The sequence below is a fragment of the Eleutherodactylus coqui genome, chromosome 12, assembly GCF_035609145.1.
Source record: "Eleutherodactylus coqui strain aEleCoq1 chromosome 12, aEleCoq1.hap1, whole genome shotgun sequence".
Lineage (NCBI taxonomy): Eukaryota > Metazoa > Chordata > Amphibia > Anura > Eleutherodactylidae > Eleutherodactylus > Eleutherodactylus coqui.
Window position 1 is genome coordinate 29476003 of NC_089848.1, and position 19975 is coordinate 29495977.

General features: G+C 47.3%; 1 protein-coding gene across 1 annotated transcript in view; it reads left to right on the forward strand.

The window, feature by feature from the left end:
- LOC136586548 (polycystin-1-like protein 1) overlaps window positions 1-19975 on the forward strand; it is a 258667-nt gene that overhangs the window by 137830 nt on the left and 100862 nt on the right. The window contains exons 24-27 of the mRNA XM_066584683.1: window positions 1953-2192; window positions 6919-7029; window positions 7795-7952; window positions 16403-16503. Of these exons, the coding sequence (XP_066440780.1) occupies window positions 1953-2192; window positions 6919-7029; window positions 7795-7952; window positions 16403-16503 (610 nt within the window). The remainder of the gene's footprint in view (window positions 1-1952; window positions 2193-6918; window positions 7030-7794; window positions 7953-16402; window positions 16504-19975) is intronic.

The window sequence follows — 19975 nt, forward strand, 5'->3', positions numbered from 1 at the left end:
CGGGTTTGTCTCGCGCCGAATGGAGGGGCTATTGAAAAAAAAACAAAAAAAAAAACGTTTCGGCGCGGGACAACCCCTTTAAGGGTACAGGTACAGATAACTGGCTGCTGTATGGTTTAGGTAAGGGTACAAGTACAGATGACTGCAGGCTGTATGGTTTGGGTATGGGTACAACGGGACTGCAAGCTGTATCGTTTAGGTATGGTTACAGGCACAGATGACTGCAGGCTGTGTGGTTTAGGTATGGGTACAGGTGCAGATGACTGCAGGCTGTGTGGTTTAGGTAAGGGTACAGATGCAGATGACTGCAGGCTGTATGGTTTAGAAATGGGTACAGGTACAGATGACTGCAGGACGTATGATTTAGGTATGGATACAGGCGCAGATGATTGCAGGCTGTATGATTTAGGTATGGGTACAGCTGTAACAAGGCGGTATCCACTACATCAAGAGGAAAAAAGGTTTCTACATTAACATAGCAGAGGGTTCTTTACTGTAAGAGCAGCGAGATTATGGAACTCTGCCTGAGGACGTGGTGATGGTGAATTCGATAAGCGTATAAGAGGCTCTGGACGCCTTTTTTGAGTGTTACAGTGTTACATGAAGTCACTAATTACTTCGGAAGGGTCGGTGATCCGGGGATTATTCTGATTGCTAGACTTGGAGTCAGGAAATAATTTTTTTCCCTCAAATGAGGAAAATTGCCCACTACCTCATTGGGGATTTTTACTTTCCGCTGGATCAACATTGGGTCTGTGTGGGGATGTGGGGTGGGGGTGGGGGTAATAGGCTGAAAAAAGACACATGTCCATCTAGTTCAGACTAACAGACTGTTACTATATGTTCTTTTAAACCATCTGGAGACTCGTTGTTGCCAGAGGAATGTGATGCGCTGTATCATCTGCAACTCTTTTTTTGTTTTACTCCAAGTTATGCCTGCTTGTATCCCTTATGTAAAAACATTTTCACCAATCTCGTTACTTCTTTTTCATATTCTTCGATTTTAGAAGAATTACACCTAATTCCGGTAAATTGTTCTTTGGGGACATTAAAAAGCCATCCGGGGAGCTGCAACTAGTGATATAGATAAAACTATCGCTATCAGTTGGTTTATGAAACGTTTTGGAATAATTTGGCCGTTTTCAGCGTATTCGGTAACATCCAGAAGGTTGATACTTGTTGTGCTATTGGCCTGAATCTTAGATGGAACTGATTCATATGAATCCTCTGCAGAAACTGGTTTCAAGACTCTTCACCACCGCCCCAAATAAAAATATATGGTCAATAAAACCCCGCCAGAGGACCGGGCCCGCCACCAGCCAGCCCCCGGGAAAGCTGATGGTATCCTCCCACTCTCCCATATATAGGCGGCATAGTTGGGGCGAGCATGGTCACCACGGCAGTCTGGCACTTGTAGAAAGGACCACCGGACTCGTATTTCATCCAGGAGCTTTTGTCTGGGGGTCTTGACAAGTTTATATGCCGTTAATGTTGGTGGGAATATGTGGGAAGATCTTTGAAGTCTCTAGGAGATGAAAACAAATGACATTGGATCCTCTGATCAGCAGGGATTGCAGAAGCCGATTCTTATGTATGTGGATTTGAATGGATATTCTGTGAATCTTTGGTTTAATGCTTTATAATAGTTAATTGAAGGTCTGAAACCTTCTTCCCAAATCATTTGATACATTTCATCTTCAGCAAAGTATTCTTGAAAGTCATTTCCGAACACAATGAAATGTCTTCGTTACTTCATCACATTCCTTATTGAGAACGCAAATGACGTTTTCAGACACTTTGTTTACTATATTCCGCTATTTGCGCTGTCACTTTAAGCCCGTGTTTGGGTTCTGTCTGACGTTTTTATAAATTCATGTAGAATTTTAATTGTTACAATTTTTTCAAAAATTCCTGAAATTTAGTGTCTATTTCTTTTTTTATTTCGTCCTCAGAAATTCATCACTTTAACTAACGAACGCCATTTTACAGTTCGCACACATTTTTTGGAGCTTCAGACCAGCGTTCATCCAAATGTTCACAACAACATTGAAAGGATTAGCTCTTCAACATTTTACTTGCCAAAGATACTCGATAGCCAGAACAGACGAGAGAACACCAGTGTGAAATGTTACATCAGCCAGCTGACAGCTTTCAAGAAAAATCCTTACTTTTGGGCCAAATTGCCATCTGAGGTAAGTCACTTATTTGTGGAACATAAAGGAGGAACTTCTAATCAAAAGGTAAGTGTCCAAAACTGCTAACTGCTTTTATATGATTGATAGACTTCTTAATTCCTACACCCTGTACTGTGGCAGATTAGCTCTCAGCAGAAGTGGAGCTACATAGTGACATAGCCGATCCTATAATTCTACTGGGCTGGGGTGTAGTCCCTAGAAAAAAAGTGACCAGACTCTGTGGTACAAGGCAGAATGGGCAGAGCTAGCAGTGTGAATGGGATGAATAGGGGGCGGGCATGGGCAGCGCACAGTTATACAGTTAGCTTTAGATTTGTGGGTGAACTGATGGAAATAAAGGGTTCATGCAAATGGGAGTGTACTAAAGTGTTGCACAATGCCACCATAGACTTCTGCTACCAGTTCTACACGGGCACTCTGAGGATCATATAGATGATTAACGTAGTTGAATCCAGCGACACATCGGTGATGCCACACCTGATTGCAGACGTTTTCTTTCCTCTCCTGATTTCTTGGCCTGCACCACTGTGACAACTTTCCCTGATGACCGCTGTGACATCCAGTCAGCCTCCTTTTGTAGTTCTTTTCTAGTCCATGTAGTAACACGAATCAGTTCAGACCGCAGACTAGAAGCCCGATGTCTCTGTATAACCCTCATAGACTTGTCCCTGCCTGCACTCCTACCTGCCACACTGGGCTAGTGCCAGCTTGTGCCCCTATAAACTTCTAGTTCAGTGATTTGTTTTCTGATCTCCCAGTGACCTACCATGTCAAAGTCCCAGAGACTTGCAGGCTGACCCTCCTATCTCTACTGTGGTTATGTTATGGTTGTGTAGCCCCATCGTCATTAATCCTCACTCCCCCCATTGCCATTTTCCACTCAAATAACTCACACCACTTATTTATGTGGCAGAAATAAAGATGCCAGATAGCCCTGCCAAAATTTCCCTATGCCCATGAACAGGGTTGCCTAAACCCTACTGACCTGCATGGACTGCAGATTTCGCATGCAGTTCATTGCCTGAAGCCATGTGAAAATAGCCTAACTGAGAGTTATAACGTTCAACTCTAGGGTCAGTCTATTGACAGGGGATGACTGACTGATCACTGGGGGTTCAACTACTGAGACCCTGCCAGTCACAGAAACGAGGGCCCTGAAAGTTTCAGAATAATTGGAGCAATGGTCAGGCTTACGCATCACTGCTGCATTCATCACTGTGGAGCTGCGGAAGATAACCAAATTAAAGCACTCTCCTATCTCTGGCGGGCGCACTGAAATGTATGGAGTGGATCCCTTCACGTTCCTAGTCACTGTGGAAGGGGGTGCAGTGAGAAGGAAAGTTGGACATGGGACCCGGTGGGGACTTGGGATCGGATTGTGTATAAACAGTGAGATCCCCACCAATCAGATTTTGGTCACCTATCCTGTGGATTCTGGTACAGCGCCTTTCAAAGGGCCTTTCAAGATCTGGTGTTTTTTATTTATATATATAAAAACTATCCCACCATAAAACAAAAAATAGGCATATTGGGTCTCCCCTGTGACGTCGTATTTACAGGCCGCAGCTTGTTTTTGGGAGAAACTAATTACAGAGGAACTCAGCCCTCCGGGTGTATGAGTGGGTGGTGTACAGAGAAATAGAGGATGCAGTTACTTGGATGAGGAGTTTGTGGGCGCCGGCGAGCCTCCTCAGTTAGACAGATTAAATTACAAAGTAGAACACTTTATTCGGGTTTCCCGGAAGAGTAGGATCACCACCGGTTTGCGGATACAGAAGGAACAGTACAGAAACCCCAGAGAACTGCAACTCATTTCGGGAGGCGTATAAACAGATTCACTTACTCTTTCAAGCATGGAACATGGTGATATAGAGACATGTCATCAGTTCGTAATGATACTTCTAGCTGAACGACCAAAAGTGCGTGCATCCGTGCCCGCCACCGGACACGAGCACGAACTCCTACGCATCCCAAAGTGCACCTGGCTGGAAGAGCATGGCTGCCAACAGTGTTCATGAACATGTGAACCTAAAGTGGTGGATCACGTGCGATTTGTAACTTAGTGCACATACTCTGTTATGCACACACTCGATGGCTATTGCGGGCATTGTTTTTTTTTGACCTGCAAACAATAATTGATATATTAAAATTGCAATGTGCAATATAAATATATATACAAACATCCTGTTAGATGACGCCAGATATAGTTGTACACGGGGCCGAGGGATAAACTATATACACACTTCTCTTGTTACCTGTAATGGCAGACCAGGATGGGGGTAATAGTTGTCAGTTCGTGACGCCACTGTTCCATACACCGACATTCACACTCGGCGCATTACATGACACTGGACAAGTGCATAGTACCTCGGGTCCTCCGGAACAGGGGAGGCCCGGTAAAAGTTTACTAGTGACTTTGCTTGAGAATACAGTAGACCTCAGTATGCAGACTTTACAATGCAGGAAAACTTAGTACATATTCATTAATTACTTGCCATAAAAGTCAATGACCACAGAATGGCTGTAATGATCATCCCCTCTCATAGACTTCAGCATGCGTGGGTTACGGGTGTACCACTATACGGTGATCCAGACGGCCGCGTAGGAATCATAAACCATCTTAATATTCTCTTCAGAGGTTCAGTAGACTTCTGCACTGTTATATAACTGTATAAACTTCTTGTCACTGGCAAGGGTAATTAATCACTACGGCTCTCTCTTGTGGTGGGATTTATGGGGAAACATTTAGGCTCACTCCCTCCCTTGCGCTTCACATATTGTCCAGCAGTCTCTCCTTCTCTTCCATCTTTAACTGCACAACGGCTGATGGTGCCCTCATGCGCCTCTGTGGTAGCAAACCCTCAGGTGTTGGATGGGTGCTCCTCGGCCAACAAGATGGAACTCCTCTCTGGAACCCAATCACTCATACTTATAGATTTATGCACACCACGTCACATGACATAGCAAGATAGGTACAACGTACATGCAACCAAACTTACAGCAATGATTTTAAGGTAGTTAACTCTTCAGGCACTGCAGCTGTGCAACACACATACAGAAACATAGACATGACAACTTTGCACAGTGCATCTACATAAGACCAACATGTATGACCATTTGGAGGGGTCCAGAATGATGTTCCAGGACACTACAATATCTCTAATTTTGAATCACTCGAGTTTTTACAACATGTCAAGAGGTTTTTGGGGTGCGACCTCCAGTATGGTACATTGCATAAACCTGAAATAATGGTAATACTTAAAGATCAACAAAATAGTAAATTATTAATAATACGGGGAGAAATGTAAATATGGTACAATAAAATAAAATAATTGCATAGAACATCTAGAATATAGAAATCTAAAATACATAAAAAACATAAGTTTGTAAAGAATCTACAATGATAAAATTACAGAATTTAAATTAAAAAAATTACTTTTCATATATTTGACATAAAATTAGTAAAACTGAAAAGGACTTATTTTCATGATCATTTTTATTTATTTGTTAAGATAAATGTGGGGTTGCGGCTTTATACTAAAATCAGGCTGTGATATGAAGGGATTTAATTATAAAATATGAGAGCAATAAATATATATAGTAAGAAAGTCTGGTTGAAAGCGCGATAAAGTGGGGGATTAGAGGCCGTAATTAGGGACCATAAAAAGGGAGGGGTGGTGGGGGTGGGGTGGAGGAAGGGTGGGGTGGGGGTGGGGTGGAGGAAGGGTGGGGTGGGGGAGGGTAGACCCAGGGGAATGTTCAGTTAAGAGTTTATTGTACAATTCTTTATACACGCTCAAGTGCTTCATTCAACCCCTCAGAGGACAAGGGGTCCAAATGGAAGATCCAAGACCGCTCCTTGGATGTCATTTTGTAAATTCTCCACCAGGGATCTTTTCCTGTTGGGATAAGTGAGGCGACCGCATTATATTGATTTAAGAAGTATCGAGAGAGACGGAGGATTTCAAACCGCACGAAGATTGAAGACAATAAGCAGCATAACTCGTCCCACAATTCAGAAAGTCCAACGTCTCTTCTAGTGTAGTTTTTACTTTCTGCAGACCCCCTTTCTGTTGCGGCGGATGTTTAGGCAACATTTGCATTTCCGTATTCTGCATCTGAAGGTGCCATGAATCTGTTTTACCCCACATGCATTTTCTTGAAGTCTGAGTCAGGATCTTCCATTTGTGGGGTGAGAAGGTGCTAACATGTTTTTGAGGGTCCTGTTTCCTTCGGAGAAGTGTTCCTCATAGGATTCCTCAATGTTAGGATATGATACTCTTCAAATGACAATGTTGTCTATTAAACGAGTCACAAACGGTGTTTTTGAGTTGTGGTCCCCAATATACTCAAGCTTCTGTTGGTCCACTGGCTGATCTTACTGTTGTGCTCTTGATGTGGCCCATATGAGGATGCATAACTAGGCGCAAATTGTGCCCCATCATCGTCCCTCTCATCTGTAAGTAGAATCTACCGTATATTCCGGTGTATAAGACGACCTTTTAACCCCCGAAAAATCTGCTCTGCAGTCGGGGGTCGTCTTATACGCCGGCTATACAAAAAAAAAGTGTCAGGAAAAAAACCAGTACTCTCCTCCCCTGGTGTTCTGCGGCGCTGCGGCAGGCTGTCGCTCCCTCCTCGTCCCCGTCACGCACCGTCAGCCAATCACAGCTATTCAATGTTGAATGTTAAATGGAAATCATGTCTATTTCTGATCTCTTAGGTTAATGGGGATTTCACAAGCCTTAGTCTATTTGACTGCTCTGCTAAAAAGAAATTTGGTGCTCAAGATATTTTAACATCAGTTACCATGGAAATTGACAACAAAAATCAGGTAAGATATGTCATGTCTCGGACAACTATAATTGTACTACAGTAGTGCAGAATGTGCTGATGAGATGAAGTCTTGAAGCAACCCTCTGGTTTCGGGACAACATTCTGTCTTGGCACCAGAGGGTGGAGGATGTATATTACCTGCATTCGGTCTTCTCATTTGTTCCTCCACTGCGTCTGTTCCAATCCCATTTTTAAGTGGCTCCAATGCACTATACCTGCCAAATGTACTGTACCTGCTCTGTGATTGGCTAAAGCTGCTCAGGTGATCAGTGCCGGCCAATCGTAGAGCAGTACATAGTCTAGTTAGAAAATGGTGGCAACCATCTTGGCTGCCAAAAAAATGGTAAAGGAACTAGTACAACTGAGAGGAAAGAGAATTTCAAGTACAGATGATAAACCACTTCTGACCTCCAGTAGCGGGATAGAATTCTGTCCCTAAAGCGGAGGATCACTTTGTCTTGTGCTTTAAGTTTGATTATTGTAATGCCAATATTTGGTAACAATGAAATGATTCGTATGTAAAGAAATGAAAATACAGGCGAAGATTTATGTAACGAACGGTCCTTGTTGCCAATAGCAACCAATCACAATGCTGCTTTCATTCCTCATAGCACTCTTCAGGAATGAAAGGCAGTTCTCATAAATCTGCTCCACAATATATAACCATTATGTTGGGCGGCATAGTTGTGGGGATTTGGTCACATGGGACATTTTTAGTTGACTACACTGTATTCTGACAGTATGAACACATTTTATTTTGCAGACTGAAAATTTTAACAAAACTCAGTATATTTTGTTTCGGGACAAAATAAATTTCCACCAGTTCAGTATGATTGGTAAGAACAAACAGTCAGCGGTGAAGATAACCGTCAGCTTCTTCAAGCCCAAGACTCGCACTTTTCCTGTACTGCTTTTAATTAGGTATGTAAAGTTTTCCGTATTTTCGAGTTTCGGTACCGCTGCGCAGTCACGTAGAGCGGTATTACCGCTGCCGTGTAACTGAACAGAAAATGTCACCAAAAATATAATTTCTTGAGCTGAAACTTAAAATTCAGTTTAGATACTTTTCTTACATGTTTTGATCTCATTACCAGTGTTTTGCCTGCAGGGCACTTCAAGGGGCACTAACTTTTAAGACAACTTCTGCTCATCTATTAGCTTGTGTTCGTCTCATCATTTTTGCAATATACTTGCATCAAACATTTTGTTGCTTTACCTCTGTAAACTTAAACCACGTTTGAAATGGCTGCCACTAGGGGTCTCCCTTCCAGCTTCTCTGCAATCCACTCACTGTCATTGGGTACAAAGCTTCCTTAGTAGCTGGGACACAGGGATGTTTCCATAGCAACAGAGGGAGGGGCCATCTTCACAGGCATCTCCTGGGCACAGTCTGCAGGCTGGCAGATCAGTGAGAACAATCTCCACAGTCTCTGCCTCTCCTGCCGTTATAACATGTGGATGTGTGTGCTCACACACATATTATAGTGGATTTACTAACCATCTGGCCAGAAGGCATCTAAATGCCTGATCATCTTGGGAAAGCAGGGGGCGGACATACAGATACTGCCTCCCTGCTGATTGGACCAGAGACAAAGGCAAGGAAGTCAGGACATGAACTACCGCAGAATGCTGGGCTTGGTACACGCCGCCTGCATTAATATAGAATGCAGACAGCAAAGCAACAGAGAAATGGGGAAGACCACCTGAAAATCAGAACTTATAGAGAGAAAATGGGGTGCAAACAGCTGCAAATGAGGGGAGGGTTAGGAGAAGCTGGGGGATTTTAGAAAATGTCTTGAAAACTCCGTTATGACAGATGTAACATGACAGATGAGAAATAGCATTTCATAACATTTGTGTATTGAATATAGGAGAAATCTCCTCTTATGTATGATGGCAGTAAATGTGCATATTAACCCCTCTGGTATTGCAGAAAACTCATGACTAGGTACAACGGAGTCGTCGCTGTGACCACTTACCCCCCCATTACCCCTTTTAACCTAGCTTATCTAAAATAAACACCGACAACTTCTTTTTGGATTAAATTTGGCCACAGCAGCCAATTTTATTATAACATACAACAATAAATCCTGAATAACACTTTTTTAACCCTGATCCTAACTACTATGGAGAGATCCTTGGAGTTCCCAACAAAATTATCTGTCGCCTCACCCAAAAAACAAGGAAGATAGGTGTAACTGTCTCCCGTCTCCTAAAAATCCTGACTCGGGAAACCCTATCTTCCAAACTACGCCTCCCGTCTCTAATCACCTGACTCAGGAGACTCGCCATTTACCTCGAGTCACCAACCTCCCGACCCCGAGGCTATCTAGCCATACCCCGGCTATTAACAACCACAACTTTAGCAGGTAACCCCCTGCCAAACAAGAGGCGACAGACCCACCTACAATTTAAAACTAACCAGAGGGGGGAGGAGGTAACTCTACTAACCCCTGCCTCCCCCCTTACCCCCTCTTATATTGACTCCAAGGACCCCTCCCTAACCGCTGCTATGACGATTTACCTAACCCCCTCCTACCCCTAACTCTAAGGGCGGGTGGGTGGGACTCTTCTCCCCGTCCAGGTTCCAGGTCCTTCTTCTTCCTCTGCTGCTCCCGGAATGACTCCTCCCCCTTTTCTTCCCGCTCTTTCTATCTCATAAACCTTTGCTCCCCCTCATTACACCCCCTCCCTTTTAACCTCCACCTCACCTTATTTTCATTTAAAATATTAACCCTTTCCTCCCCGTTAACCCCGTCATGATCGCCTTCACCTACGGCCCTGCGGGCCCCGGTTCCGGCCTCCCTTGACTAGGTACAACGGAGTCGTCGCTGTGACCACTTACCCCCCCATTACCCCTTTTAACCTAGCTTATCTAAAATAAACACCGACAACTTCTTTTTGGATTAAATTTGGCCACAGCAGCCAATTTTATTATAACATACAACAATAAATCCTGAATAACACTTTTTTAACCCTGATCCTAACTACTATGGAGAGATCCTTGGAGTTCCCAACAAAATTATCTGTCGCCTCACCCAAAAAACAAGGAAGATAGGTGTAACTGTCTCCCGTCTCCTAAAAATCCTGACTCGGGAAACCCTATCTTCCAAACTACGCCTCCCGTCTCCAATCACCTGACTCAGGAGACTCGCCATTTACCTCGAGTCACCAACCTCCCGACCCCGAGGCTATCTAGCCATACCCCGGCTATTAACAACCACAACTTTAGCAGGTAACCCCCTGCCAAACAAGAGGCGACAGACCCACCTACAATTTAAAACTAACCAGAGGGGGGAGGAGGTAACTCTACTAACCCCTGCCTCCCCCCTTACCCCCTCTTATATTGACTCCAAGGACCCCTCCCTAACCGCCACAGCCAGCACGGCTTGAAACCTCAAGCCTGCGCCGCCCTCCACAACAAGGCGCGCTCCACTCCCTCCTGCACCGCCTCCAGCCACAAATCCAAACCTATTTCATTTAGATGAACCCCATCTTGCCTCCAATAGTTCCCCCTGCCAGACTCTAGGTCTATGTGTCGCACCGCGACCCCCCCATTCCTTCCCACAAAGCGAGATACTTCCCTATTAAGCTTTATTCTCGCTTTGTCTAATCCTCTTGCAGTCCGCACAAACTTCCATACCTGCCTAGGCACGATCTCTGACCAGACCACCACCATCTTCTTATGCGCCGCTAACAATCTCAGGATATCATACCTGATATCCCTCGATAGATCCCTGAAGGGCCTTTTCCCCAAATCATTCCCCCCTGCATGTATAACAACTATGTCCGGGGCCCTGTCTAAACCCACCATCCTCTCAAACTCCTCCAACACTTTGCACCACGACATCCCTCTAACTCCCATCCATCTCAGGACCGCCTCTGACCTAGGAAACCTCAACTGTCTCCCGTCCTGCCTCACACTAGCCCTCTCCGCCCCCCAATAAACATATGAGTGGCCCATAATCCACACAAGCGCCGATTGTGGACCTGAAACAAAAAGGAGAAAACAAAAGTGACCAACACCCCTTGATTATCATTATACCCCCTACCCCCCTAACACTGTTACAGCAACTGGGGACGAACATACAATTTATATCTCCCAGATTGCCACCTACCGATTTTTCTAATCGACTCGCCCGACAAACCTTGCACCTGTGCCTCTGTAGCCGCCCCCACCCTAAACGAGTGTGTCCCAAATTGCGACTCATCTAAACCGAGCTCCCTCAGCGCCTTCCTAAAGATCGCTGTAAACTGGAAGCGTGACAAAAACTGGCCCCCCTCATGCTGCAATAAAGGGCCTAATCTCTTACCCGCTACCTCAGTATAGCTAACCCATGCCGACACGGGGCACATTATTGACCCGTGAACCCTACCCAATCTAATCAAATGTCCCCGCCCAGCCTGATCTGTTTTTGATCGGCGTATGACCAACTCTAAATGGTCATCAACTTTTCTAACATCCCCCCCCTGTAAACCTCCCCCAACTGATTTACTAGGGGACACCAACTCCCCCACCCTAAATGCCCCGAAAAACGCCAGTGAAAACGCTAACCTGAATAACGATCTTTCGAACAACGTATCGCAGAGGCTTTCCAGTACCCCCCCTAACTTTTCTAACAACTCAAACGAAACTGGTCTACGTAAGTCCACACTGCCTTTACCTTTTCTAAAACCCTTCAACGCTTGTCTCACTAGGAAATTCTTCGTTATATCCCCCACCCCCCTTAACTTACACCCAAATGCTACCCCTGCCATGAACCTGTTCGCTCGTGACACCGAAACATTATCCTGCTCTGCCTTACCCAACCAACTTAACAGCGCCCCCACTCTATCTTCCTCCGCCTCTCCTATCCCAAGCTGACCTACCCAGCCTTCCCACTCCTGCCACGCTGCTATATACGCAGCTCTAGTACCCTGAGCCAGTGACCTCTCGATTAGATGCCCCACTGCTCTCTTACCACACTCCAAAGATGAGACGGGCACGTCCTCCCTCGGTCCTCCGCCTGAGGGGCCAGGGTCCTGAATCGCTCCCACTGAAACCGAGAAAGAGCATCCGCGATTGAATTCTCAATCCCCGGCACGTGCACCGCCACTATCCAAATATTCATCTTCAATGTTTCCAATACCAGGTGGCGCAACAAATTCACCACCGGGGGTGATGAGGCGGTCAAAGCATTGATCACCTGCACCACCCCCATATTGTCGCAATGGAACCTCACCTTCTTGTTCTGAAGGCGATCGCCCCAAAGCGCCACGGCCACCACTATGGGAAACAGTTCCAACAATACCAGATTCTTCGTCAAACCTTCCTCCCGCCATGTGACCGGCCATTCCCCAACACACCATTGCCCCTGGCAAAATGCCCCAAATCCCGCACTCCCTGCCGCGTCTGTAACAACTCGTAGTCCACATTCTCACTCACCTCCGAGATTATCATGGACCTCCCATTGTATTTGTTTAAAAAGGAAGCCCAGACTGCTAGGTCCCCTTTTAAACTCCTCCCCACTCTGATGTAGTGATGCGGGGCTCAAATTCCCGCCGTGGCCGACGCCATTCTTCGACAAAATATTCGCCCCATAGGCAATATTCTGCAAGCGAAATTCAACTTGCCCAATAATGACTGAAGCCCCTTCAGCGTAACTTTCTTGACTTTCCGTGTCTTTTCTACCTCGCATTTTAAATCCCGCAACTTATCTTCCGGTAATTGACATACCATCGCCTCCGTATCAATCCAGATGCCCAAAAACTGAAGAGAAGTTGCAGGGCCCTCTGTCTTGTCGGGAGCCAAAGGCACCCCGAACCGATCCGCCACCCACTGTAACGTTCCCAGCAGAGTCGCACACATCGGCGATTCCGCTGGGCCAATACACAAAAAATCGTCAAGGTAGTGAATTACTGACTGCTGCTTTGCAGTGTCTTTCACTACCCATTCCAAGAAAGTGCTGAAGGCTTCGAAGTATGCACATGAGATTGAACATCCCATGGGCAGACACCGATCGGCGAAATACTTACCTCCCCAAAAACAACCAAGTAAGCGAATACTATCTGGAGAAACCGGCAAAAGGCGGAACGCCGACTCAATGTCGGCTTTCGCTAACAGCGCCCCCCTCCCATACCTTCTTACCCATTTTAGTGCCGCATCAAAAGATGTATAAACCACCGAACAGAGCTCAGGGTCTATACCATCGTTCACTGATGCCCCTTTCGGATAAGAAAGATGGTGTATTAACCGAAACTTATTCGGTTCCCTCTTAGGTACTACTCCCAGGGGAGACACTACGAAGTTCCGGAGGGGAGGCTCCTGAAAGGGGCCTGCCATCCGCCCTAAGCTAATTTCTTTTGCCAGTTTCTCCGAAACCACTTCCGGATTCCTCATGGCCGAGAGTAGGTTTTTTGTTGATAACGGAATCTCATGTTTTGGGGGAGGGATGTGAAACCCCCCCCCCCCCCGAAAACCTTCTTCCAACAATTTCGCCTTTTCCCTGTCAGGATACCTATTTAGAAACCTGACCATCTCTTCCAGCCTCACCGGCGTCCTCCCTTTTTCCACCCCCTCCTGCGGCCTTTCCTTTTCCCTTCTTAAAGCATTTTGATGCTCCATGTGACCCGCCATTGCAGTGTGAGCAGATATGCTTAAATCTGCAGCCTGCTCCGAATTTGCATTGGCCCTCATTAAATTGCCAACACAAACCGACTCTATTACCCCCTGACTGACCCCCCTGGTTTCCCCCCTGTGAGGTTGAAGCCAGGCCTGATGGCCCGGCTCCCCCGTGAAAAGGCTGCCCAAATCGACTAGGTGCCATGACCCGAAGCCACAGACCAATATCTTTTTGGTCCCAACGGATTGACTGCCTCACCGCCTTACGTTGCCTAAACTGTTCGTCGTACCTTAACCAGGTTTGACCCCCGTAAACCCGATACGCCTCGCCTATCGAATCTAGATAACAGAAGAGGCCGGAACAGTTCTCCGGCGCCTTCTCCCCTATTACGCTGGCCAATATAGCGAACGCCTGCAACCAATTATTAAATGTTTGAGGAATTAAACGCCATCTGCGTTTTTCTTCCTCCTCCTTCTTGTATTCGGTCCTTTTGCCTTTGTCCAAATTAAATTTCTCCAAAGGCAAGAGGGAGAATATCTCTACAAATTCGTCCCGCCATATCTTCTCCCTCGTTTCCTTCTTAAGATGTGCTCCTAACGGGCCCTCGAAACACACGTATACCTCCCCTTTTGCCCTATCGTCCAACCGCACTGCTTCCCTGTCCCTTTCCGTTTGTACGGCAACCGTCACCCCTGACGCCGTTTCGTCTGCCCCCCCCGAGCTGATCCCTAGAGTACTTACCCTACTGGAAGGGGTTGCCATTGAAGTACTCCATGCAGCCACCGGCGATGGCCCCACGTCCGGCCCTCCCGTTCCCCCTGCCTGGACTCCCCCAGTCGCCCCAGCGGGGAAGCCCTCCCCGCCAGACGACACACTACCCGGCGTGTTAAACGCCGTTCCAGGCAAACCGACCGACCCCATTTCCTGCCTCCGCAGGAATTCCCACATACAACCCATAAGTGCCCTCAAATCGTTATCCTCCCCCATGCGCACCAGCAAAACTGACCGCACCACTACCTATACCCCCCCTTACAGGCACAGATCTAGCAATAACATTTACAGTGTTTTGTGTGGTAGACTCACCGGGCTGCGCAGGTGCTGTGGGCCCACCAGCCGCCGCTCCGTCTTCCTGGCGTCTCATCCTGGGATCCGTCCATGTCCCGCCCGATCCGTCTGATTCCTCCGCCGACTGCCGCCTCTCCGCTGCGCGCGCAGCCGCTCCGCTGGAACTCAAAAAACCGGCATTAATAAAATCCTCCGGACCAGCCTGCTGCTGTCCCCTTCTTCCGCCGAACACCTGCTCCAGCTCCCCTCCCCTGGTCCCCCGGCTAACCCTCCCGCTGGGTCCACACTGCTCCCCTCCAGCAGCTCTGGACCCTCTGCTCTGTCCTGACACGGATCCTCTCGCCGAACTGGGACAAGGGCGCTCCTCTCTGCTACCCTCACCGCTGGAGCGCCCCCCCCCCTCTAACTGCTCCTGGAGCCGACTGTGCAGTCGCAGGTCCCGGCCCCCTCGCAGCCCGGGTACCTGCGCTGCACGCAGCGCCACGCCGCCGATTAGGATTCCTCCCAGCCCTGGCCCCCCCACCTGCCGCTGCGGGGGCTGGCCCGGCTGGAGGTTCCACAGATGGGCTCCCTGTGCGGCGCCGGCGCACAGGCGCGTGCTCGGGGCTAAGCCTCTCCGGCGCACGCGCCCGACGCGGCCTCCTCTCCCTCTCTGGAACTGCCGCCGCTCCCCCCTCTCCCTCACTTGCCAGTCTTTCGAGCCACCCGATTCCTCGCTCAGCTGCCGCTGCCCGGATCCTCTCCATCAGCGCTTCCATCTCTTCAGGCTCTTCTTGAACTGCAGTACCTCCGATCTCCACCGGGGGCAATCTTCCTGCTCAGGTCCTGTCACCAAGCGGTGTTTTGTGCTCCGGTCTTCTGAACAGCGATCTTCCTGCTCCGGTCTTCTCACTAACGGTCTTCTTGCTCTGATCTCCTCACCAGCGGTCTTCCTGCTCTGGTCTTCTCACCAGCGGTCTTCCTGCTCCGGTCTTCAGGTAGGTCTTCTAATTTCTTCTGTCTTCACCCGATCGTCCTCTGCTTCAGGTCCTCCCGATCTTCCTCAGCTGCCACGCTTAAATTCTTATCCTGCTGTCTTTTTTCTTCGGTCTTCACTCTTCTCCCCGTCCAGGTTCCAGGTCCTTCTTCTTCCTCTGCTGCTCCCGGAATGACTCCTCCCCCTTTTCTTCCCGCTCTTTCTATCTCATAAACCTTTGCTCCCCCTCATTACACCCCCTCCCTTTTAACCTCCACCTCACCTTATTTTCATTTAAAATATTAACCCTTTCCTCCCCGTTAACCCCGTCATGATCGCCTTCACCTACGGCCCTGCGGGCCCCGGTTCCGGCCTCCCTTTTCGGTGAGTTTCTACTTCCATATGTTTTGCTATGGCCTACAGAGAGGGGTCTGAGAGCCGGAATGGAGAGACGCTCTAAGCCAAACTCTTACTCATGGAAACCATGACTGGCCACCATGTAATGCTGCGAGGCTTCCCCTGGCAATGGCTGATCCCTGGGGGTCAGAGACGCTTGTACCCATCCCAGCAGTAAGGACCATCTCAGTCAGCTATAATACATGATGGAACCCAAGAGACGTACGGGACAAGATCTGTAAAGCTGCACATTCCTATAGTGAATTTATATAAAGGAAAAATGTTTAAAAGTGAGACTAAAATATAAAACTGTCCGATACCTGAATCCCATGTACCTTTTTTGTTGTGCGCAGACATTCTAAGAAGCCGTCTCCGTCTAGTTTCAACATTCAGCTAATCCTCTCTTCAGAAGAACCTTCAGCTCAGATCTTTCTTCCTGCGGATTCCTTAAGAGGTCGGTTATTTAGTGTATCAAACTTGTATCCATCTCTCTATGATCAGAGATCTAAGCTGGCAGCGTTTAGATTAAACCGTTAGTAGAGCTTGTTCCCACCGCCGTATTTACGCCACATATTACGCAGTGAATGGAACCCACAGATTACAAGGAGTTCATTCACATATGTGAAGTTTTCACACAAGTTTCGTTCCTATTTTGGGAAGTATTATGCAACAATTAGGCCACAGAAGTAAATTACAAGCACAAATATACAAGAAACCTCCGTATTGGTGCAGCAGAACAACGGGCGCTTCTGTGGGATGGTTTTATGCACATAAATATGCTGCATGTTTACATGTGGAGAATCCCGCATGAAGCGCTAAAATCTGACTGTGTGAATGAGCCCTTAGATGACACTTTGTTCTGGTTGTTCCCTGTATAATGTACATTCAGGAACCCTAATATTCTGTACCTGCACATGCAATTATATCATCGACCGCATGGATTCATTTTATTACCGACGGGTGCTGAGCCGTAAATATTAGCATATTTGGATTTATGGCTCTAATATCGCGTTGATCTTGATTTTGCCCCTGCTGTAGGTGCCGCAGTGTGTATTGGCTGGTTGATGTATACTTGCCTATGATTCAGTGTTGGTACGGTGACCAATGTGGCCCTGCACATGCGCATATTGTTATACACTTGTCTTTATTCCAGGCTTAGATGACCTATCTCTGCATTTACAGACTGATATACAATTGTTTGCCAACATTTATTGCATGCGCACGGGCCTACGTAGCGGCTTGTATGCGCAGGCCCGGGCCTACGTAGCGGCTTGCATGCGCAGGCCCGGGCCTGCGTACCGGCTTGCATGCGCAGGCACTGATGTTTTCGGCTTGTGCGCCGCACACACTTAGATGCCGTAGATGACTTGGGCCGTGAACTGCCTCCTCTAACTTTCTCCTCCCCGATGTTGAACAATTCTAATTATACCTTGTAGCAGTGCATGGGGAAACACACCAGGCCGCGACCAAATGCTGAGCGTCTTGTCTTCATTCTGACTTGATGAACATAACAAAAAGTACTGGCATTCTCCAGATAACATAAGATACAAGGAAAGTCCTTTTGAATCAGCAGTCCAGCAAAAACAAACACAAAAGTCTTTTAGGCTGGGTTCTCACAGGGCAGATTCTTGGCAGAAATCTCGCGGTTTGGCCGCAGCGAAAAACCGCGAGATTTCCGCCGGGAGAACCGCTGCTGCAAAACCCGCGGCGGCTTTGAAGCGGCCTGGCTGCTTGCTCTCCCATGGAGAGCGCGGCTGCAGCGGGAAAAAAAAAAATTGACATGCTGCGGTCGGCAAATCCGCGCCGCGCCGGCGGCTTCTGCCGGCTTAGCCGCAGCGGATTTGCCGTCCCGTGTGGACGAGACTTCTGAGAAATCTCGTCCACATGGCTGTCTAATCCCGGGATTAGCGGCCGCATGTGGATTTGCCGCAGCGAAATTCTGCACGGAATTTCCACGGCAAATCCACCCCGTGTGAACCCAGCCTTAGAGTTCAATAGGGCAAAGTCTTAGCAAACCTTCCCTGCAGCGTGGTGCGGTGTCTGCAGCTCAGGGCTCTCACTCTCAGCCTGCTCACACAGGACGTCTCCCCCTGAACATGTCAGCTGCACCAATTCATGTCCACCACCTGCCCTGCTCAGGTGGAACTCCGTACCGGAGTAAGGAACGGACCGGATCGGATCTACATCACAGATGCTAGTAACCTCCGCGATGTATACCTTTCGTCCCTCATTTCACCTCTCACCCTGCTACAACCTATAACATTAGTAAGTTGTATAGGTGAACAGTTACTCCAAGCACTGGGCACTGCAAGTAATAGGAAATGTATTTAGTAAAATCTAAAATAGTACTGATTTGCGCTCCTCAGATGCCTTCAAGAAGTAGTCAGCAGATGGAAATAGTCTCTCCCAGGTTCTACAGAATAAGCTGACCAGAGATCACCGCTGTTCACGCTCTCCACTCAGTGCATTTTCCTAATTTACATAGATAATGGAACAACGCAGTGCAGCCAACAGGGAGACGGGGCCACAGCAGGGAGCCCGGGGCCACAGCAGGGAGACGGGGCCACAAAACTTGTCTTTAATCATATTTTACAAGAGTGATCACCAAGCATGTAAAATGCAAATCCTGATGATCCATGTGGCAAGCCGTGTCAGACTAACCACCTTACCGAGTGTCATCATTATAGCTGCACCATATAAGCCCACACTGAGACTCGTCTCATTCATCCCTGAGGAAGCTGCCGTGCCGGCGACACGCATGGAGATCAGGGTATAAGATTCCCAAATGATCGCTAATCATCAGAGGAGCGTCGCACCGTTCTACTGCTGCTCTCTAGCGCTCCACATGGATGGAGTCCTGCACTGTCATACGGTTCATTCCTCTGACTTTCATTCCTGTTAAGACTGCTGTTGCACATATATTCACAGTGATTGCACTGTTTTAGGCTACATTTACATACCATTTGGAGCCCCATTCAGGCGTTCTGCCCCAGGCCTCCATCTGAATGACCAAAAGTGGTGGTTTCTATTCAATTATATAGAAATAAAGTATAAAGGTACTAAATCCCCACAAAAAGCAGGACCAGAAACACGAACAATAAGGACAATGCAAGTGCAAAATGCATCAAACAGCAGACCTTTCGTGGGACTCGGTACCTTTTCACTTTGTCGTAGGCTACTTAATAAACTGATAGTTATATTTTATGGTAATTAAAATGGCGCTGATCAGGTGGGTGGAACGCACGGCCGAGGTGGCCAAGTCACCCCCTCCACTGTGCCTGCAGAAGACAAGGCTATACCTCTTAATAAGGTAAAATCCATGGGAGGTACAACTGCGAAAACAAACCGCAGACCTAGATGTGGTATTGACTTGTTGTGCGGCTTGTACTGTACCTTCCGCTCTCTAGAGGTACATCCACGTGCTGCGGTCAGTTTTCCTTGTGGACTTGCGCATCGAGAATCCACAGCAGACTACAGTGACCGCATTGAAGAGTTTTTTTTTTAACTTTGTTTTATTTAACACATGAAAATTGTACGATACAGAAAGGAAAAATGTTTGTTATCAGCATACAGTCATGTAACGTGTGAGCACTTATTTTGCATTAATAAACAATTCGATGCATGAGGATATACATATTTTGGCATAATGCTTGATATTATAGACTGAAGGTTACTACCTTAAACTGTATCTCAAGTTTTAGTAACATATTTATTATTATTTTTTTTTTTTATTAAGGCCTCCTTCCCACGAACGGATTTCCGCCGCGTAATTCGCGGCGAAAATCCGCTGCGTTGCACGCAGCTATTAGGTTCTATTGAACCTAATAGCTCCATGCTCACGATGCGTAATTCCACCGCGGAATTACGCACCGCGATTTCTCCCGTCCTCACCCGCAGCATGCTCTATTTTCTGCGGGTGAGGACGG